The following is a 22,980-nucleotide window of genomic DNA, read 5'->3' as shown; positions in this document are numbered from 1 at the left end:
ACAGCCCTCCTCCCCAAGTTCCATAGCCTCCTCACCCAGACGCCCAAGAACATGGTCGGGGGGCCTCCGGCCACCCAGTCACTCCACCCCAGATGATTGCCCGAGCATCAGAAGGCTGGCCTTCAATAAGAGTTAAAGTTTTAAACGGCAGTGTGTCCTTTTCCTTCCCTCCTCCCCCACCCATCACGGGCTACCTTGGCAATTATCCCCCTAGTTGTGTGATGAATTAATAAAGAATGCATGAATGTGAAGTAACAATGACTTTATTGCCTCTGCAAGCGGTGCTCGAACGGGGGAGGGGAGGGTGGGGTGGTTGGTTTACAGGGAAGTAGAGTGAACCAGGTGGAGGGGGGGGGTGGAGTGTTCATCAAGGAGAAACAAACAGAAGTTTCACACCATAGCCTGGCCAGTCACAAAACTCGTTTTCAAACCTTCTCTGATGCGCACCGTGCCTTGCTGTGCTCTTCTAACCGCCCTGGTGTCTGGCTGCGTGTAATCAGCGGCCAGGCGATGTGCCTCAACCTCCCACCCCGCCATAAATGTCTCCCCCTTACTCTCACAGATATTGTGGAGCGCACAGCAAGCAGCAATAACAATGGGGATATTCTTTTCGCTGAGGTCTGAGCGAGTCAGTAAGCTGCACCAGCACGCTTTTAAACGTCCAAATGCACATTCCACCACCATTCAGCACTTTGCTCAGCCTGTAGTTGAACAGGTCCTGACTCCTGTCCAGGCTGCCTGTGTACGGCTTCATGAACCATGGCATTAAGGGGTAGGCTGGGTCCCCAAGGATCACGATAGACATTTCAACATCCCCAACGGTTATTTTCTGGTCCGGGAAGAAAGTCCCTTCCTCCAGCTTTTGAAACAGACCAGAGTGCCTGAAGACGCGAGCATCATGTACCTTTCCCGGCCATCCCATGTTGATGTTGGTGAAACGTCCCTTGTGATCCACCAGGTCTTGCAGCAGCATTGAAAAGTACCCCTTGCGGTTTATGTAGTCGGTGGCTTGGTGCTCCGGTGCCAAGATAGGGATATGGGTTCCGTCTGTCCCCCCACCACAGTTTGGGAATCCCATTGCAGCAAAGCCATCCACTATGGCCTGCACGTTTCCCAGAGTCACTACCCTTGATATCACCAGATCTTTGATTGCCCTGGCAACTTGGATCACAGCAGCTCCCACAGTAGATTTGCCCACTCCAAATTGATTCCCGACTGACCGGTAGCTGTCTGGCGTTGCAAGCTTCCATAGGGCTATCGCCACTCGCTTCTCAACTGTGAGGGCTGCTCTCATCCTGGTATTCTGGCGCTTCAGGGCAGGGGAAAGCAAGTCACAAAGTTCCATGAAAGTGCCTTTACGCATGCGAAAGTTTCGCAGCCACTGGGAATCGTCCCACACCTGCAGCATGATGCGGTCCCACCAGTCTGTGCTTGTTTCCCGGGCCCAGAATTGACATTCCACGGCATGAACCTGCCCCAGTAACACCATGATTTTCACATTGCTGGGGCCCGTACTTTGTGAGAGGTCTATGTCCATGTCAATTTCCTCATCACTCTCGTCGCCGCGCTGCATTCGCCTCCTCGGCTAGTCCTGGTTTTGCTTTGGCATATCCTGGCTCTGCATATACTCCAGGACAATGCGCGTGGTGTTCATAGTGCTCATAATTGCCGCGGTGATCTGAGCGGGCTCCATGATCCCAGCGCTATGGCGTCTGGTCTGAAAAAAGGCGTGAAACTAGTATCTGATGGACGGAGGGAGGGAGGGAGGGGCGAGTGACGACATGGTGTACAGGTACAGGGAATTAAAATCAACAAAGGTGGCTGTGCATCAGGGAGAAACACAAATAACTGTCACACAGAATGCCCCCCCCCCAAAGATTGAACTCAAAACCCTGGGTTTAGCAGGTCGTTGATTTCACGGAGAGAGGGCGAAGCAAATGAATACAGAACAAATGTATTTTTTACATCTTAAGATGGCAGACGACGGTGCAGCATGACTGATAGCCCTCGGCATCTTCTGGGTGCTTGACAGAAAATACTGGGCGCTTGGCAGAAAATAGCATACTACGACTGATAGCCATCATCGTCGAGACTGTTCGATAGGACTGAGCATGTCTGTCCAGGTGCCCATGATTGACAGCCACTGCAGTACGACGACAATGGATATCAGTCGTAATATACCATCTTCTACCAAAAGGCAAGCGGCTGCTGTTGTGTGCAATGCAGCCCCACGTCTGCCAGCACCAGATCGCCGATGAAGGCTACCAGTCATACTGCACCGTCTACTGCCAAAGGGCAATTAGCTGCTGCTGTGTAGCAATGCAGTACCACATCTGCCGGCACCCAGAGGACATATGGTGACAGTGAGCTGAGCTGAGCTGAGCAGGCTCCATGCTTGGCGTGGTATGTTGTCTGCACAGGTAACCCAGGTAAAAAGGCGTGAATCGATTGTCTGCTGTTGCTGTGACCGAGAGGGAGGGGCCTGACGACATGTACTCAGAACCCCCCACGACACTGTTTTGCATCATTCAGGCATTGGGATCTCAACCCAGAATTCCAATGGGCGGCGGAGACTGCGGGAACTGTGGGATAGCTACCCACAGTGCAACGCTCCGGAAGTCGACACTAGCCTCAGAACTGTGGACGCGGTCTGCCGACTTAATGCACTTAGAGCATTTTATGTGGGGACACACACAATCGACTGTATAAAACCGATTTCTATAAAACCAGCTTCTATAAATTCTACCTAATTTCGTAGTGTAGACATACCCTTAGAGACTCACAAATTTATTAGAGCATAAGCTTTCGTGGGCTACAGCCCACTTCTTCGGATGCCCACGAAAGCTTATGCTCTAATAAATTTGTGAGTCTCTAAGGTGCCACAAGTACTCCTGTTCTTTTTGCGGATACAGACTAACACGGCTGCTACTCTGAAATCTGTCATAAATCCAATGTCTATTCCAGGGTTAGGCAACCTATGGCATGCGTGCTGAAGGCAGCACGCGAGCTGATTTTCAGTGGCACTCACACTGCCTGGGTCCTGGCCACCGGTCTGCGGGGCTCTGCATTTTAATTTAATTTTAAAGGAAGTTTCTTAAACATTTTAAAAACCTTATTTACTTTACATACAACAATAGTTTAGTTATATATTATAGACTTATAGAAAGAGATCTTCTAAAAACGTTAAAATGTATGACTGGCACGCGAAATCTTAGTTAGAGTGAATAAATGAAGACTCGGCACAACACTTCTGAAAGGTTGCCGGTTCCTGGTCTATTCAGTCCATGATTTTTAGTGTCTAGCAAAGTTATAAATTTAAGCTTCCAGACTTGTCTTTTGAAAGTGTTGTGAAGGTTTCCTTTGAGGATGAGAACCGATAGGTCAGATATAGATATGTCTGTTACACCTTGTATTTAGCTGAGATGCTCTGAGTATGTCTACACTGCAATTAAAAACCCACTGCTGGTCTGTGCCAGCTGACTCAGGTCTCAGGCTCAGGCTAAGGAGCTATTTAATTGCAGTGTAGATGTTTGGGCTTTGGCTGGAGCCTGAGCTCTAGGACCGCGTGAGATGGAAGGGTTCCAGAGCTCGGGCTGCAGCCCAAGCTTGAAAATCTTCATTGCAGTTAAACAGCCCCTACATCCAAGCCTCATGAGTCCAAGTCGGCTGGCATGGGTCAGCCGTGAGTGTCTAATTGCAGAGTAGACATACCCTCTGAGTATCAGAGAGGTAGCTGTGTTAGTCTGAATCTGTAAAAAGCAACAGAGGGTCCTGTGGCACCTTTAAAACTAACAGCAGCAGGTTGAGTCTGATGAAGTGGGCATTCACCCACAAAAGCTTATGCTCCAATACTTCTGTTAGTCTTAAAGGTGCCACAGGACCCTCTGTTCCCCTGAGTATGTTTTCCAGACCTGAAGAAGAGCTCTGTGTAAGCTCAAAAGTTTTGTCTCACCAACAGAAGCTAGTCCAATAAAAGATATTACCTCATCCACTTTGTCTCTCTAAAAACAATTAAATCTGCCCAGAAGAGACAGTCAGTTCTCTGTGCTGCTCTTTTGTCTAGATGATGGCTTTCATTTTTGGTTGGACTGCTAGGTTCTTCTTCTTCTCTGAATATTTGGGGAATGCGTACATTGCACCCTAAAATGTTTGATCTCTGCAGACAAAAAATTGACATGATTATGTTCTTTAAATAAAACTATAGACAGTAACACTTTGTAGGAGAAAAGTTATTAGTTGAAGTCTCCAAGTTAATTATTCATTTGTGCCTGTGTGGTCGATCCACTCTATTGCTTTGTGTGGCTGAATGTTGCATTCTTTATATTTAAGTTGGAGTTAAAATATTGTCATTTTTGGACAGTAACAAGCACACTTACAAGCATAGTTAATATGTAGGTGCTCAAGAGAAATATTTCCATATCTAGCATGTATGTGAAAAGTGGTACTCTAATAAGATGAAATTTGTTTCTGGTAGGTGTAGTTGCTTTGGCTTGCAATGGCTAATAATTTCCCCCCCTTTTTGGATTTTCTTCTTTGTTTTTCTCTCTAGCTGTAGATGGTGAGATGAGGCCAATGAGTTCCTTCTCCCCAAAGTGTTGGTCCTATCCTCTTCCACAATACTATCACCTGTATCGTTAGGTTACTCACTACAGGTGGGTCGAATACATAGCCTCTGCTAAGGCTGCAGATAATACTGCGTCAGCAGTCATCTTGGGCTGCAGTTAATACTGCTTCAACAATCACTTTGTAAGCAGCACTTAGACAATGGTCTTTTGAAATCCAAAGATATCATGGTCACAGAGACCAAGTGGTGATGGCTTATAAAGAAAATGGGTGCTCCAGAAAAGAAAATATAATTTTTTAATCTATCTCTACCTCACCATAGAGAAATGAACCAGAACCAAAATGTACCCAGACACAACAAAGATTACCCTAAATAATGAAAAAGGGATCTTAGCCCAGAATAATTTCATGGGCTACTAGTCAGCTCTGAACTAAAGCTTTTATTGCTAGTTTCCTTTCTCTTGAGGTTTCTGCATTTTTTCCTGTTCCTGTATCCTGGGGCTTGGCTGATATAGCTGTTCCAGTCATTAGCAACTTGACCGCCACCATTAGCTTTTACACGGGAGGATGTATTTGCCTATTTGCCATTTTTCCTTATTTTCTGAGGAGAAAAGAAGAACACTGCAGTGACTAATGGGAGAAAAAAAACCTGTCCGTATTGCACACTTCATATCACACGCACACCACACAAAACAAAATAAAAAACACAGGAAAGAACAACATTCCAATGGGACAACATAAAAAAGACAGACTGTTAAAGAGCAAAACCATCCTGTCATGTACATCAACAATTGCCTGGTCTCTCTGGTTTTGTAAACTTGGAACCAGTGTTGCTCCCAAACCTAACCTTTTACTTGGCAGTACAGTGCACGTCATTTCAAAACCAGGCATACAGATTTATGTGTGCAGCTATCTGAGACACCAAAATAGTCAAATTAACAACAAAGGGTTGCTCTATAAGTAGACAATCTTCCAGTTCGAGTCATGTCCTGACTGTCTGTTATAGATCAGGGGAATCAGTGACAGGATTTGTCTGTGGTTATTTTCATTTGGCTTTTGTTGTCCTAGCAAAATTGGTTGCGAATAGTAATAGCACCTAAAAGGGCTTCGGCATATCTCTTAAGTATGATAATTTAACCTGCTTGAATAAAAAGATTGGATGGCCTGCTTTCACCAGTTTAATGGTAGTTTTTACATGTTGTACTTTTACGGCTGTGAATTACTGATAGTGAACCTGTTTAAAGATTTTGTACAATGTAATATAGAAGTGCTTCAGCTTCTTGGTCTAACATTCTACCTGTGCTGTCTACAAAGGAGCCAAGATGAAAGAGGAAAATTGCAAGCCTCTAAGAAAAATGGCTAGTAAGTAGGGGAGAAGTTATGTTGGTGTCTATTATAAAAATGCCATTTTCACATTTATTTTAAAACAGGGTTGGACAGTCTTTTCTGTAGGCGTACATACAGTATGTTTCACTAGGTACCGCCATAGCTACTCATGAATGCAAATATTCCTCTATGCATGGTTATATATTACTTTATTAATTGGCAGGATCAGCTGTTGCAGTGCATGATCATACACTGATAAACAAATGCTACTAGATGCATTTTTTTTTCCTGTTCAGTGCTTCAGAGAAGATGATTTTTGTCAACTTCCCTGTTGGCTTGGGTCAGCCTGCTAAGAGAATGCTAGTTCTATGATTATTGCTAGCTTTATTTTGAACATTAGCAAAGGACAAGGATTCAGTTTTTCTCTTTTTAATAAAAACAACAAGGAGTCTGGAAGAAGTGAGGTTTTTACCCACGAAAGTTTATGCCCAAATAAATCTGTTAGTCTTTAAGGTGCCACCAGACTCCTTGTTTTTTTTGTAGATACAGACTAACCTGGCTACCCCCTGATCTCTTTTTAATGAATGCCCAGTACCAGAATTTAGAAAAACATATTGAACCTAAAAGTATTTGCGGGTTCACTAGAATGAGTCTTAGTAAGTAATTTGGGTTCTTCTTCGAGTGATTGTTCACGTCCATTACACATTAGGTGTGCGCGCGCCGCGTGCACGGACATCGGAAACTTTTTCCCTTAGCGGCTCCCGTCGGGTCGGCGGGCCCCCTCCTTCCCGCCAGAGCGGCGCCCCGCTCCAGGGTATATATATCCCTGCCGACCCGACCCCTCCAGTTCCTTCTTACCGTCCGTGGCGGCGTTGGAACAACTCTGTCTCTCGTCATGAGAGTGTCCCTTAGCAAATAGTCATTAGAGTTATCTAGTAGTCATCAAAGATAGAGTTTACTCAGTAGTTAACAGCTCATCAGAGTACTTAAAACTCCTGCTGGGGTTGTTTGTTCAGCCCCGGCACCGGCCCCGGGCGGTGGGGTATGCCACACGCCCAGGGTTTCAAGGCCTGTGCCACGTGCCGCAGGCCTATGCCATTGAGCGACCCCCACGCTTCGTGTCTGCGTTGCCTGGGGGAAGCTCATCAGAAAGAGCGCTGCAAAATCTGCAAGGCTTTTAAGCCCAGAACTAGAAAAGAGAGGGACTTTTGCCTTAAGCAGCTGCTCATGGAGACGGCGCTACAGCCCTCCACTTCGACGGCACCGTCTGCCTCCGTGCGAAGCGCACCGGCTTCGGTGAGGGAACCGGCACCGGCGGGTCACTCGAAGACCGCGGCACCGACCCAGCGGGGAAGGGCACGACGCCGATCGTCTTCGCCGGCGAAAGTGAAGGGCCAGCCTAAGGCCCGCGGTCGCTCCCCGCATAAGAAGGCGGCACCGGTAAAGACCTCGAGTGCCCCTAAGGCCGACACGGACTCGTCAAGGACCACGGTAGTGGCTCCAGCGCCGAGGGGCCCGTCGAGCCCCGGGATGAGCGCGTCGAGCGACAATGAAGGGCTAGAGGAACTTGTGGAACAGCCCTCCACTCCGGACACGTTTGAGGCAGCTAAGGACCTCATCGCCTTGTCCGTTGAGGCCCCAGTACGCGCTGAAGGCGCCCCGCCTATGCTGCCGCGCAGAGGCAAGCCGGCGATGGTGCGCCCGTCACGGTCGCCATCTCGGCACCGTTCCAGGGACCGGTCCCGGTCGAGCTCCGCCTCGGTGGACTCCCGGTTGCCCCCGGCGCAAGAAGCACCGCAGCAGGCGGGCTTCAGCACACGATCGGCACCGACTCAGCAACCGAGCACGAGTCGGCACCGTGAAGCATTGGCGGCTCGTTACCCAAGGCCGACCAGCCGTAGCCGTTCCCGGTCCCGGGATCACCGGTACCGTTCCAGGTCCAGGTCAGCGAGGCGCCGTTCCAGGTCCTGGTCGCGAAGGCGCTATTCTCCAAGGTCGGACCGGCACCGTCCTACGGCGCCACCGTGGCCTTCCAGGTCACCGTCCGTGGTCTCGGGGACTGACTCAGACCGATACGGCGGGGTTGCCCGTAGATCACAGGCCAGCAGGGACTACGGACAGTCACAATGGGGCCAGCCGAGCCAATGGCCATTCTGGACACCCTGGGCCTACCACCAACAAGGGCCCCCATCGAGGGCTTCGAGATCCGGGCCATCCCGGTACCGATCCCGCTCCCCGCGGCACCGTCCGCCATCGTATAGGGAGGCAACGGTCTCTAGACCACCGGAGCGGGAAAGAGGGGACTCGGCACCGAGTACGGTACCGTCCCAATCCCACGCGGCGGGTCATGCCGCAGAGGAGCAATTGGCTGAGACCGGACTGCAGGATACTGAGGATGGGCAAAAGGCCCCGACCTCGTCCTCCTTGCCAGATGAGGCAGTTGCGGGCACATTGGTGTCCGGCCCTCCCCCGATTGACCATCGGGCACATCAAGACCTGCTTCGCCGGGTAGCCCTTAATCTGGGTTTGCAGGCGGAAGAGACCGTGGAGCAGGACGACCCCATGGTCGATATCCTGAGCCCAGAGGGCCCCTCCAGAGTCACTCTCCCGATTATACGGACAGTACAGTCCAACTATAAGACGGTGTGGCAAACACCGGCCTCTAGCGCGCCAACTGCAAAGGGCGTGGAGAGAAAGTACTTCGCCCCATCTAGAGGGTTTGACTTCCTCTTTCTACATCCTTCCCCCTGTTCGCTGGTGGTCTCGGCGGTGAACGAGAAAGAGCGGCATGGCCAGCAAGCTCCTGCCCCCAAGGGCAAGGAAGCTAAGAGATTGGACTTATTCGGGAGGAAAGTCTATTCATCGGGAGGCCTTCAGCTGAGGATCGCCAATCAGCAGGCGATCCTAAACAGGCACAATTTCAACTCCTGGGCATCAGTCGCCAAGTTTAAGGACTCCCTCCCACCTGACGCTCATCAGGAGTTCACGGCCCTGGTAGAGGAAGGAATGGCAGTGGCCAAGACCTCTTTACAGGCCGCTCTAGACTCAGCCGACGCTGCGGCCAGAACAATTGCGTCGGGAGTCGTGATGCGGCGTTCGGCGTGGTTGCAGGCTTCAGGTCTCCCACCGGAGGTACAGACCACGCTGCAGGACCTCCCGTTTGAAGGTTCGGGCTTGTTTTCCGACCAGACAGACGCCAGGCTGCACAGCCTTAAGGACTCACGAGCGACCCTTAAGTCACTGGGTATGCATACGCCGGTGACACAGCGTAAGCCCTTCAAGCCCCAGCCGCCGCAAAGGCATTACCACCCTCGGCCCCGACACGAGCCTTACCGCCGTCGAGGCAGGGATAATAGGCGGAGACGAAACAATACGCCTAACCAGGGCCAGAATCATGGCCAGGGCAAGCCACAGCCGGGAAATAAACCAGGCTTTTGAAGCTACGCCCGAGGACAGCGTACCACCTCCTATACCGGATCCTCCTTTGGGTTTCAAGGACCGTCTGTCCCGTTTCTACCGGGCCTGGTCGCGCATAACATCGGACCGCTGGGTCCTGCGCACAGTGAAGGCGGGTTATACCCTCCAGTTTTCCTCGCCCCCTCCCTGCCATCCCCCTCCCCCGTCCCTCTTCAGGGACCCTTCTCACGAGCAACTCCTCGTACAGGAGGTACAGACCCTTCTCACTGCAGGAGCAGTAGAAGAGGTCCCTCTGGACCTAAGGGGAAAAGGATTCTATTCCAGATACTTCCTGATTCCCAAGGCAAAAGGGGGCCTCCGTCCTATCTTGGACCTGCGCGATCTAAACAGGTTCCTGATCAAAGCGCGCTTCCGTATGGTCTCCCTTGGAACTATTATCCCATCCCTGGATCCGGGGGATTGGTATGCTGCCCTCGATATGAAAGATGCCTATTTTCACATCGCAATCAATCCGGCCCACAGGCGGTTTCTGCGCTTCATTGTCGGCCAGCGCCATTTCCAATTTACGGTCCTGCCCTTCGGCCTGGCGTCAGCACCACGGGTGTTCACGAAGTGCATGTCCGTGGTAGCAGCCTTCCTTCGAAAAAGAAGGATGCGTGTGTTCCCGTACCTGGACGATTGGCTACTCGTGGGCAGGTCGGAGGCCGAAGTCCGATCTCACGTAACGCTGGCCTTGCAGACGTTCGACAAGCTCGGCCTCCGGGTCAACGTACCGAAATCCACGTTAGTCCCCACTCAGAGGCTGGACTTCATAGGTGCTACCCTGGACTCGGTAACCGCGCGAGCGAGTTTACCAGAGGCACGGTTCATGTCAATTCACGGGGCCGTAAGCTCGGTCCAAAAATTTCCCACGACAACAGCAAGATGTTGCATGCAACTTCTGGGGCATATGGCAGCTTGCACACACGTGGTCAGACATGCTCGCCTGAGGCTCCGGCCTTTACAGTTGTGGTTCGCCCACACGCATCGCCCCAACAGAGACCCATCGGATCAGGTAGTCACGATCCCGAACCAGGTGCTCAGCTCACTACGCTGGTGGCTCGATCGCCAGCAGGTATGCGAGGGGATCCCCTTCGCTACCCCACAACCCACTCTGACGTTAGTGACAGACGCATCAGACATAGGTTGGGGGGCGCACCTGGGGGAACTGCGGACACAAGGGCTGTGGTCCAGAGAGGACAAGCTGCTTCACATCAATCTGAAGGAGCTAAGAGCGGTTCGCCTCGCCTGCCAGACCTTCCACGCCTTCCTAAAAGGTCACAGCGTGGCAGTCCTGACGGACAACACTACCGCCATGTTCTATATAAACAAGCAGGGCGGGTCCCGGTCTTCTCCCCTCTGTCACGAGGCTATCCAATTATGGAACTTCTGTATAGCCCATGCGATACACCTCATCGCGACGTATCTTCCAGGAATTCAAAACGGCTTAGCGGACCGCCTCAGTCGATCCTACCGAATGCACGAATGGACGCTGAGAGGAGACGTCCTGCATTCGATCTTCCGGAGGTGGGGTTTTCCCCGGGTGGATCTGTTCGCCACCAGGGACAACAGCCAATGCCCTCAGTTCTGCTCGTTCCAGAACGTCAGCCCGGGATCAGTAGCGGATGCCTTCATGATCCCATGGGGAGGGAGCCTAAAATATGCCTTCCCTCCATTTCCACTTATACACAAGGTTCTTCTCAAGACCCGCAGGGACAGGGCAACGATCATTCTTATTGCCCCGGCCTGGCCCTGCCAGCATTGGTTCACGTCCCTGCTGGAACTGTCCATGACCGATCCAATCACCCTTCCCCTCCATCGCGACCTAGTCACACAAGACAAAGGTCGCCTACTCCACCCGAACCTGTCTTCGCTTCATCTCACGGCATGGTATCTCTCTGGCTGAACGATGCAGAACATAGGTGCTCTCACCAGGTTCAGCAAGTCCTCCTTAATAGTAGGAAGCCCTTTACAAGGGCAACATACCTGGCGAAGTGGAAGAGGTTCTCCCACTGGTGTGAGCCCCAACGCATACAACCTTTACAGGCCTCGGTTCCATCCATCTTGGACTATTTACTGCACCTCAAGAATCAAGGGCTCGCGCCCGCCTCAATTAGAGTTCACTTAGCCGCTATTTCGGCTTTCCATCCGGGAGAGTTGGGAGTGTCAGTATTCTCTAACCCCACAGTGGCCCGATTCCTCAAGGGGCTGGAAAGGGTGTTTCCCTACTCACGCCCGCCGGTTCCGACGTGGTCTCTGAACCTAGTGCTAAATAGACTTATGAGTCCCCCCTTTGAGCCCCTGGCCACTTGCTCCCTCACGCACCTCTCCTGGAAGGTGGCGTTTCTCGTGGCCATCACGTCGGCCAGAAGGGTATCGGAATTGAAGGCCCTCTCGTCGGAGCCACCTTATACGGTGTTCCATAAAGATAAGGTGCAACTTAGGCCGCACCCCAAATTCCTCCCAAAGGTGGTGTCACAGTTTCACATGGGGCAAGACATTTGCCTTCCGGTGTTTTTTCCAAAACCCCATACGGACCCTCACCACCGCAGCCTACATACCCTGGATGTCCGAAGGGCGTTGGCATTTTACCTGGAGCGGACCAGGTCGTTCCGCAGAACACCCCAGCTGTTCATTGCGATTGCGGAACGTATGAAAGGCTTGCCTATTTCGACACAGCGCTTGTTGGCATGGATTGTGCACTGTATACGCACTTGTTATGAGCTCGCCAATGTTCCGGCCCCGGAGATCCGGGCCCATTCGACTAGAGCCCAAGCGTCCTCAATGGCCTACTTGGCGCAGGTCCCGATCCAGGAGATCTGTAAGGCAGCCACCTGGTCGTCCATACACACGTTCACAGCCCACTACGCGATCCATCATCAGACCAGAGAGGACGCGATGGTCGGTCGGGCTGTGTTATAGTCAGTTGTACCTTGACTCCTACCCACCTCCAATGGTAAGCTTGGGAATCACTTAATGTGTAATGGACATGAACAATCACTCGAAGAAGAAAAACGGTTACTTACCTTCTGTAACTGTTGTTCTTCGAGATGTGTTGTTCACGTCCATTACACTTCCCACCCTCCTTCCCCTCTGTCGGAGTCTCCGGCAAGAAGGAACCGGAGGGGTCGGGTCGGCAGGGATATATATACCCTGTAGCGGGGCGCCGCTCTGGCGGGAAGGAGGGGGCCCGCCGACCCGACGGGAGCCGCTAAGGGAAAAAGTTTCCGACGTCCGTGCACGCGGCGCGCGCACACCTAATGTGTAATGGACGTGAACAACACATCTCGAAGAACAACAGTTACAGAAGGTAAGTAACCGTTTTTTTTCTAGGTGCTGTCATATTACATATAAAATAACAAATAGCAGGTCAAAATAATAATATATAGTACCTGTATTGCACTTTCTGTTTAAAGTATTTTGCAGACATTAACATTTACCAAACCTTGACAACAACATAGTATGGGAAGTAGAATTATCTTAATTTAACAGATAAGGAAAATGAGGCAGAGAAGTGAAATGACTTTCTTGAGGCCACAGAGGAAGTCAGTTATTGATGAGTTCGCAGTTGTGAGGTTTAGAAGCAGATCTGCTCAGATTAGAGATTAATAAGCAATAACATTGAAAATCTCAGTTCTGAGTACCAGAGCTGCTAAAATCATGTTGGAATTGAAGTAAAAGAAAATGCAACGTATTCATGAGATGCGTATTTAAGGGCCAATATTTCATGGCCTGGGAGAACTAGAAGTTAATACTTTTACCCACTAGAAAGCTGAAATTTCAAGTGTGTGAACATTCCTCTTTTCACAAACAGAAAAAGTGGCTATTGATATACCTGTTTTGCCAATAAGAATTGTATGTATCCATGAGTTCCAGTCTCTCCTGGATCCCTCACAGTTGTTAACTTTGATTAAAAGCACTTAAAAACACTTTTGAGTTGTAAAGGAAAAGTAATTTCAGATTGTGCTTTGATCACACTTTTAATTCACAGTGGCAAAAATAGACAGCTACAAGTATGTGAGAAAAATGTTCCTTATGCTTCTAGGTAGGGTGACCAGATAGCAACTGCAAAAAAACGGGATGGGATGGGGGGTAATAGGCGCCTATATAAGAAAAAGCCCCTCCCTCCCTCTGCTATTTCCCTATTTGCACCACATGTACCCTATTGCCCTGCTACAGTTAAAAAAAAAATACATCAAATTTCTCTCCTTTCTCCACAAAAACCTTTTCAATTATATAAAACTTACATTTTTCATTATTTGATAGATATAGGAGCGGATATTAATGCCAGGAATTGTGTGTTAGAATATTTGAGGACTTGATTATATTATATTTTTAAATTAGGAGTTTGGATCTTAAATCCTTATGTTTTATTTTTATTGGTAAGAGTAGAAAATAGATAAATCTAACAAATACACTGTGTGATGGCTTCCTCCCTTCGAGATGTCACCTGATGTGACACAGATAATGAGATCAGCTCTGGGAAGTCTCCAGTCTTAAGGGACTTGCCCCAGCACTCAGGTGTCCACCTCCCTTGGAGTGCAGACCCAAAAGTATATTATGAAATCTGCCTCCTCCCTCAGTTGGAGGAAGGTATGCACAGCCTCTTACCCCTCCCCCCCAATTGTGAATTGCACAAATGGGATTATATTATAAACAAGAAATACATTTATTAATTACAAAAGGTGAATTTTAAGTGGTTAAAACAGAGGTGGGTAAACTACAGCCCGCGGGCCACATCCGGCCCGCAGGACCGTCCTGCCCGGCCCCTGAGCTCCTGGCCAGGGAGGCTAGCCCCCGACCCCTGCCCCGCTGTTTCCCCTCCCCCACAGCCTCAGCTCGCCACACTGCCGGCGCAATGCTCTGGGCGGCGGGGCTGTGAGCTCTTGCCGAGCAGCACAGCTGCAGAGCCCGGCCTGACCCGGTGCTCTGTGTTGCACAGTGGCGTGGCTGGCTCCAGCCAGGCAGTGTAGCTGCCTGTCCTGGTGCTCTGGGAGGCGCAACTGTAGCACCGCCAGCCGCCGGTGCTCCAGGCAGCACGGTGAGCGGGCAGGGAGCGGCGGGGTTGGATAGTAGGCAGGGGAGTTTGGGGCAGTGGTCGGGGTGTGGATAGGGGTCAGGGTGGTCAGAGGACAGGGAACAGGGGGGTTGAATGGGGGCAGGAGTCCCCAGGGGGCAGTCAGGAAGGAGAAGGGGGGTTGGATGAGGCGGCAGGGGGCAGTCAGGGGCGGGAGGTCCGGGGGCGGTCAGGGGACAGGGAGCAGGGGGGCATGGATGGGGCAGAGGTCCCGAGGGGGCCATCAGGGGACAGGGAATGGGGGGGTTGGATGGGGCAGGAGTCCCGGGGGGGGCTGTGAGGGGGCAAGAAGCAGGGGGGGTTGGATAGGGGGTGGGGCTGGGCCACGCCTGACTGTTTGGGGAGGCACAGCCTCCCCTTACCGGCCCTCCATACAATTTTGGAAACCTGATGTGGCCCTCAGGCCAAAAAGTTTGCCCGCCCCGGGTTAAAATATAGCAAACAGAACAAAACAGATTACTAAGCAAATAAAACAAAACACACAAATTAAGCTTGTTTCATTAAAGAAATTGGTTACAAATAGTATTTTTTTTCACTCTAGATATTGTTGCAGGCAGATTACAGAAAGTCTTGAAAGGCAGCTGCACTGGTCTCCAGCTTGAGACTCACAAGCTAGACGCCCTTCCAGCTTGGGCTCAACCCCTCTCTCCCCAGTTCAGTTCTTGCTTCCAGGTGTTTTTCAGTGTCTCATAGGCTTGGTCCACACTAACCCCCCATTTCGAACTAAGGTACACAAATTCAGCTACGTTAATAATGTAGCTGAATTCGAAGTACCTTAGTTCGAACTTATCGCGGATCCAAACACGGCAGGCAGGCTCCCCCGTCGATGCCGCGTACTCCTCTCGCCGAGCTGGAGTACCGGCGTCGACGGCGAGCACTTCCGGGATCGATCCCAGAAGATAGATTGCTTACCGCTGGACCCAGAGGTAAGTGTAGACCTACCCTTTGTGTGGGAGGGAGAGGAGAACCTCGGTGATGTCACTCCCCTGCCTTATGTAGCTCTTGTGCAAGGCAGGAACCCTTTTCTTCTAGTGGAAAAACTGGCATTCCAAAAGGGGAGGAAGGGTATCCAGAACCAGGTGACTCAGACCCATGTCTCTGCAAGACTGTGGCCGCCACTGGAGCATCCACAGGAAGACTAAGTTCTCTTACAGTCAATTGTCTCTGGTAATGGGCCATTAGCACTATCTTGCTTTCTCATTGTGGTACCTGAAGGGCTAGTTGGGCGTAATGCTGAAAGGATTCCATTTGAAATACAGATACAGAGTCAATATTCCTAACTTCAGATGCAGAAATGATACAGGCATACAAATTGTATAATTGCATTCAATAAATCATAACCTTTCCAGTGATATCTTACATGAGCCATCTTGCATAAAGTATATCTCAGTTATGTCATATCCATATCATAAGCATATTTCCATAAAGAATATGGAGTGTAATGTCACACCCTGTGTTCACTAGAATTGCTGTCCTGTGGATTCCACCTTTCACCTTTTCTCATTTTTTTACTTGGGATAAATAAAGCTCTCTATCACTTATTGTTCATTCTCTAATTGACTGATTAGATCCCCTGCAATAGCCTGTAGTTTAAGGGACTAATAAAACATCGGAAACTTTTTAGGGTTGGCCTGTCTTGGCCTGTTCTAGTGATATACTAAAGGCTGCATGGAAGGTCACATGCCTCTTAGAACACGATTAAAGTGTATTGAAAAAGACGTCTCAAGCAAGAAGCCAATGTAGGATCAGTGTTTTCCACCATTGGAAGTGCTTTGATTTACAGCAGCAGCAGGTCCTTTTCCTTTTTCTTTTTCTGTTCCACTTTTTAAACTATTTCCTCTGGTCTGTTTTGGCTAGATAGAAAGATCCATGAAGGTTTTGTAAAACCGAATCTCTCCTTTTCTGCATAGTTTAATTGATAATGTTAACCAGAATTTATCTTTCAGTTCATTGATCAGCCGAGAAAAGACTCTAATTTGATAAGAACCATTCCACAGTATGCCAGCTTACAAAAACCTCGAACTAGGCAGGAAATGTAGTATAACATTTAATGTTGGCCCTTTTTAGAAAATGAGCAAAATATTTTTCTTTTAAGTGAGCAAAACTATTTCATGACCACCATTAAAGCCCTCCTTCATGCCCGTTTCCCCGCCATTAGTTATTCCTGAAGGAATTCTGTGCCAAAAAATTAAAAATTCTGTACACAATATTTGAAAATTCTGCATTTTTATTTGTCAAAATAACAACATAATCATGCCAGTTACAATTATTTAGGTTTAATTAAGTATTTTGAAATATTTTAACAAATATGTTATATCCCATTTATGAAAAAGAAATAACTAGAAAATAAATGTGGAAAACAACCTTGCATTGGTAATAAGCAGGAATTTATTTTTCCCATCTCCAATTTCTATGATTCCCTGAACGTGCCAGGCGTGGGTAGAAAAGCTGAAGGAAAATTTTCTTAACTACAACTTCTGTTTTTGCAGATCTGCTGTACAAACCAGTATTCTGTGTTGTACCAGTCTAGTTCCTTGTCAGTGTGGCAGACATTCATAATCAGAACATAAGTTTTTTTCGTGCCACAAATTCACTAATTGTGACCCTCCCATTCTTCTCCTCAGCTTTTTGTTCTTCCTTCATCAGTGGACACATTCCTGCCGGTCTTTGTGCTACCATTTAATTTGCACAGCAAGTTCTACAACACTGAACAGATGACTGATCTCAGCCAGGACAAGAAAACCATAAAATGCACCAAGTGCTCCGCTTCATTTCAACCAAGCGATGTTGTATTTTTTTGCCCCAATTGCAACAAGGGTCCAGTGTGCTCCGGAGGTACTCTGCTAGAGACATCTGAGTTTTTAAGTTCCCATGATGACACCTTGCCTCACCAGTCAGAGGAACAAATCTCTTTTGTAACAGAGGTGAGCAGATTGGGTTTAGAGATACCATTCCTTTCCATCCAGGTTTTATTTCATAATGACTAGTGCTCATTTCTGCTTAGAACAATAAGGACTATATTTCCAGTGTGCCTTCATAAATGTGTATAGTAGAACGGCCCAGATTCTAACTACATTCTAAAACATCTTCCCTATTCACAATGTTTTTGAAGCCTAGTACCTAATAATAATAATTCCTAGCTCTTATATACTGCATGTAACAATCTATAATGTTTTTTTTTTAAATTCCTGGTTCTCTAGAAATTGTGAATACCATGAGAAGAGTATGATATAACACATTATGCTTGACCATACCCATATAGGACCAATTATATGGAAGAAGCTGTTTCACTATTTAAAAAAATCTAATAATTTATTAGAAAATTTGCAGAACAAATTAACTTAATATATTAAAACATGTAAATTCCTGATTTTTTTTCTTTTGAAGAAAATGTGGTGTTAATATCTTACCTCAAGAGACACGAAAAGGTTACATATTAAATGGATTTAATGGGATTAATTAGTTAATGCTTTGAAACTGCAAAGTGGTTTATAAGTGCTAAGTTATTCATGTACTATGATGTACATTTAACTCAGAGTGAAGATTATACCATATGAATATAAAATTATATCATTTTTAACCTAAGTTGTAAACAAATATTGAGTAAATCCTTGTTCAGAGGACTTTTTTTTTCTCCCTAAGGCCTTGGCTACACTGGCGCTGTACAGCGCTGCAACTTGCTGCGCTCAGGGGTGTGAAAACGCCCCCCCCCGAGCGCAGCGAGTGCAGCGCTGTAAAGCACCAGTGTAATCAGCGCCTGCAGCGCTGCATGCTCGTTCGCAGCGCTGCAAGCTATGCCCCTCGGAGAGGTGGAGTACTTACAGCGCTGCGAGAGAGCTCTCGCAGCGCTGGCGGCGCGACTACACTCGTGCTTCACAGTGCTGCCACGGCAGCACTGTGAATCCCCAAGTGTAGCCAAGGCCTAAGAGACAGGCCAAGTAGTACGCTGAGACAAATTACATTGTAGCCCTAAGAAATGTGTCGGTCAGACTATACAGTGCAATTAACTGTAAATGAGGTGCTGGTAATGCATGTAATAAATAATCTAGAAAACTCTATATGTAGGCCCCCTTGACCCAATTCAGTAAAGCATATGCTGAAGTTCTTTGCTAAAGGATGGTTTGTTGAATCACGTCTTGAACAAGGATGGATTTAGGCACATGCTTAGTAGCTTTTGCTGAAGCAAGGCTTTAAATAGAAGTGGTCTAATTTGCAGAAGAACTGAGTACTCACCAATTCCCTTGAAGTCAATAGAACTGTTGTGTTCAGCACATTTGAAGATCAGGCTTTTGATTTAGGAATCTTTAGGCATCCAGGTTTGAATATGTTAGTTTATTTTCCCCTCTTTCAATTATAGTAATCTTAAATGTTTTAATAGTACATAATAATAATTGTATGCTATATAATAGTAGGTAAAAATTCAGACAAAAGTATGGTTTTTAAGTTGACTATCTGTCTTTAATTTCTCTTTAGGCCATTCTTATTGATGTACAGAGTTTCTTTCTTTAAGTATTGTTCCTGCAGTATTTAATGCTTTGATTGCGGACATATTTATCTCAGAACATAATCTCTCTAATATTGAAGGTTCTAAAATTGTACAATTGGAAGCTTTAAAAGCTTTTATTGGAGGAGTTTGTATTAAATATATATCTGAAAAGAATAAAATGAAAAAAGCACTTAAAACTGAATGCCACAAGAAAATCCATCATTTGGGATATATTAACATAAATGGGTCCCCTTTAAAGAAGCACTTCTAAATTGCTGGACGCAAATTCAATATCCTCTTAAATCAGTCATATCTGAATATACCATCAGTGACTTGTTTTCCAGCATTTCTGTAAGTGGGGGGACAAAACAGGAAATGTGTTTAGCAAAGAAAACTAAAATACATTCAGCCTCAGTTATTCCTTCACTACGTAAATAGTGTAGAGTATCCGATAATATTGTAGAATAATCTCTGTTAGTAATAGCAATTGTATATATGGTAAACCTATAGCTAACTATTTGGCCACTGGTGTATAGGAAATATCCAATGTTAGACCTGTCAGGAGATATGTGGTGCTTGAAAATAAATGCCATTCAAATGCAATTTCCTCAATCATCTTCTAAAATATAAGAAACCCTTTCTATTATTTAATTCAGTGTCAGATTCACATAACATTACTTTATTTCAAACAATTTTGTAACATATCTCATCAATTGAAAGCATATTTTTCTTGTTATCAGGCATAATTATTGCAGATAATTATTTATTTTATTTATGACAAGCGTTTATATAGTGTCCATCACTTTAGTATGTGAGTAAAATGAATTCCTTCTAGAGTTGTTACCACTTGAAGCTGTTTCTGTAGGTCAGTCTGTGACCAGGAAACTCAAGGGCACTTGTTGGACCATTCATACTAAGGCCGCATTTATCCCTATTTCACTTGTATTCAGTCAGCAGCTCTACATGAAGGATTTTTGTGTCCCCAACTGGGGCTATCCTTAGGCATACGCAGCATACACGGATGCATAGGGCACCTGAAAATTTGGGGCACCTCTGGGTCTTAGTGTCAACCCACCCGCCTCTTCCTATCCCTGTTCTGACCCTTCCTTCAGGCTCCCACCACAGCTTGCTGCTGCTGCAGCCTGGTGAGTCTTCCTCCAGAGGGGATCTAGTAACTTAAAAGTGAAAAAGCCTGCAGCCTGCCAGATCTATTAGCACAACATTGAAACTGTTAAAGAGCCATTCAAGTGGTAATGAAGCCATTTAACAGGCATTTGCCAACCCCCAGGTATATACTGTCAGTTTCTGAATTTACTGACAAAAAGAGTTGTACATTACTGTCATATTTACTCAGAACATGTTAGTCTACAGGACCTTAGTTTAAAATTTGCTTTAAAATATTTCATTAGTGTGTTGCTGAAGATTATAAAATCACATCTCTAAAAAATCCTTCCATAGATTTTTAAATGCACATAGGGTGACCAGACGTCCCGATTTTATCGGGACTGTCCTGATATTTCCTTGTTTGTCCCGCGTCCCGATCGACGTGCGGTCGGGACACAGGACAAACAAGGAAATGCTCCAGAGCCCGGAAGTGCTCTCGCCCCCCCCCTACCCCGCCCCCACTCCGCCCCCTCTTCCCCCGATTGGCTCCCTCCCCGAATCCCCGCCTCTTCCCCAGGCTCACTATTCCTCCTCCCTCCGCAAGCGCTGGAGGGAGGCCCAGGAGACGCAGGGGAAGCGCGGGGCCAGGGTGAGTGAGAGTCCGGCCTGGCCCCGAGTGCAGGCAGGACTCAGTTGGGTGGTAGGGAGAGGAGGGGGGGTGGCCCGCAGGGCCAGGCGGCGGCTGTTCTCCCGCCCTGGGCAGCGGGACTCGGGAGCAGCCGCTGCTGCAGCTCCCACTGCCGCGGGGGGAGGAAGCGGCCGATGGTCAAGCTCGGCGGCTGCGGCTGCGGCTCTGGCGCCCAGGCCCGAACCCCCCGAGCCCGGGCCTGCTGCGGGGACCCAGCAGCGCGCACGCTGCGCCCAGCCCCTGGCCAGTCGCGTCTGGGCTGCTGCCCAGCTGGTGCTATCGCGCGGCGGCCCCGGGGCGGAGGCATCGGCAGCCCAGCCCCGTTCGTTCCCCTGCGGGACCCGAGCGGGACGGGGGGGCTGGGGCCTGCTGCCCCCACTCCGGGGCCGCCGCGGGATAGTACCAGCTGGGCAGCAGCCCAGACATGACTGGCCAGGGGCTGGGCGCAGCGTGTGCGCTGCTGGGTCTCCGCAGCAGGCCCCGGTTCGGGCCCGGGCCGGGCCGGGGGCTCCGGCGGGGCCGGGCCGGGGGCTCGGGGGCTCCGGGGCTCCGGCGGGGGCCCGGCGGGGCCGGGCCGGGGGCTCGGCCGGGGGCTCGGCCGGGGGTTCGTGGGCTCCGGCAGGGGCTCGGGGGCTCCGGCGGGGCCGGCACCGGCGGCTTGGGGGCTGGGCCGGCGGTGCCAGACATATAGTTTTTAAAATAAATCCTTCAAAAGATCACCCTTATCTAAAATACACATGCGAGCCCGGGCTGCCGTCGGGCATAAGGGCACCAGTTCAATAATACTGCATAGGGCCCCATAAATCCTAAATCCCCAACACACAATCATTTTTAAACACAATTAAACTCCTCTGATTAAGAGTATTATGACCTCTTCATTCAGATCCCAATTTAGCAAAGCACATAGGCACATGTTTAACTTTGTGCACATGAGTAAGTACTTGCCGTCAAGCATGTGACTAGTATGATTGACATCAATGAATGTCTACAGCTAAGTACTTAAGTGCTTTGCTCAATGGGGCCTTGGTCATTAATTTTGGCTAATGGCTGTAATGTTTACCTCCACAAAAGATTTCAATGTGTCTGTGGCACTCCTGTACTCTACCATGCAAGAAATTAAATGATTGAGAATCAAACTGCTAGGATCTAGAACTGGACAGGAAATGGTTTGCTCATCCCATTAACTTTGTTGAGATTTCAGAAATTTTCCTGTTGAGTACTGGGAGGAAACCAAGACCTTTTGAAGTTTTTCAAAGAAGAGAGAGTGCACCATCCTGGAATATGTTGATTCAGACCAGGGACTTGAGCGTGGATCTTCCACATCCCAGATGTATGCCCTACCCACCAGACTATTTGGTTTTCTGAGGTGGGTCTTTCTCAATCTCTCCTATTGGAGCTGTCCCACTTTGTATAAATAATTAAATATTTATTGGAACAGGAACTTGAATCCGAATTTATTACATCCCAGGTGAGTGCTCTAAACCCTGGGCTATAGTCAGTCTCTCTCCCTTTCTCTCTCTGGCCCAATGAATATTTATTTATACAAAGTGGAATAGCTGTAACAGGAGAGATTGAGAGACCCAGTTAGAATAGCCAATAGATTAGGATTAGGGACTTGAATCTGGGTCTCCCACATCCTAAGTGAGTGCCTGAACCATTTTGGTCTCTTTCCCCACCCCCTCCAACCTTCCTAGTTTTGACTAGAAAGTTTGCCCTGGACCTGCGAAACCATTTCCTGATGAAAATTTTGTCGAATTGGTACATTCCCACAAAAAGTTTTGGTTTCGAGACATCTGTATTTTCTGACAAAAACCTGGTTAGTTAACAATTTTCTGATCAACTTCACTAGGAACTCTAGTGTGATCATTTTGTTTGTGTGTGAGAGAAATTCAAAAACACAAATTAAAATTGGCAGTGTAAGACCATATGATATTTCCATAATATATTGGCACCACTTTGAACAGCCCAGTAAAGTAAATTGTGTATAAAGATGCCATGTTATTAAATGTGGTTATTGTGATCTAGTTTTTGAGCCACTTCCCGTCCAGTTAAGCCCCTCTGTAAGCAGATGCAAGTCTGCTGCCTTTAATGGAATAGTTCTATTTACACTAAAACAGAATATAGCCCACTGAATACAAGCAATAGAGACCTGCAAAAGACAAAACTTATTCTTGGTTTTTACATAATTCTGTATAGATATTTTGCCATCTTCAACTTATTGAATATTAATCTTGGGCTATGTGGAATCCTGTAATTGATTTTAAATCTTGTTCATCTTTT

General features: G+C 48.0%; 1 protein-coding gene across 10 annotated transcripts in view; it reads left to right on the top strand.

Annotated features, from left to right (window-relative positions):
• Positions 1–22,980, top strand: part of STK33 (serine/threonine kinase 33) — a 101,768-nt gene that overhangs the window by 37,400 nt on the left and 41,388 nt on the right. For 7 of the 10 annotated variants that reach the window (XM_065592166.1, XM_065592160.1, XM_065592168.1 and 4 more), the window contains one exon: positions 17,047–17,346. In XM_065592166.1, coding sequence (XP_065448238.1) covers positions 17,137–17,346 — 210 coding nt within the window. In that variant the 5' untranslated portion in view covers positions 17,047–17,136. Of the gene's footprint in view, positions 1–4,549; positions 4,653–17,046; positions 17,347–22,980 lie in introns of all 10 variants that reach the window. The other 3 variants (XM_065592167.1, XM_065592162.1, XM_065592163.1) reach the window with 1 other exon arrangement.

Source organism: Chrysemys picta, chromosome 4 (genome assembly GCF_011386835.1).
Source record: "Chrysemys picta bellii isolate R12L10 chromosome 4, ASM1138683v2, whole genome shotgun sequence".
Classification (NCBI taxonomy): domain Eukaryota; kingdom Metazoa; phylum Chordata; order Testudines; family Emydidae; genus Chrysemys; species Chrysemys picta.
The sequence above is the reverse complement of the archived record's forward strand: the minus strand, read 5'-3'. Positions and strand labels throughout refer to the sequence as shown.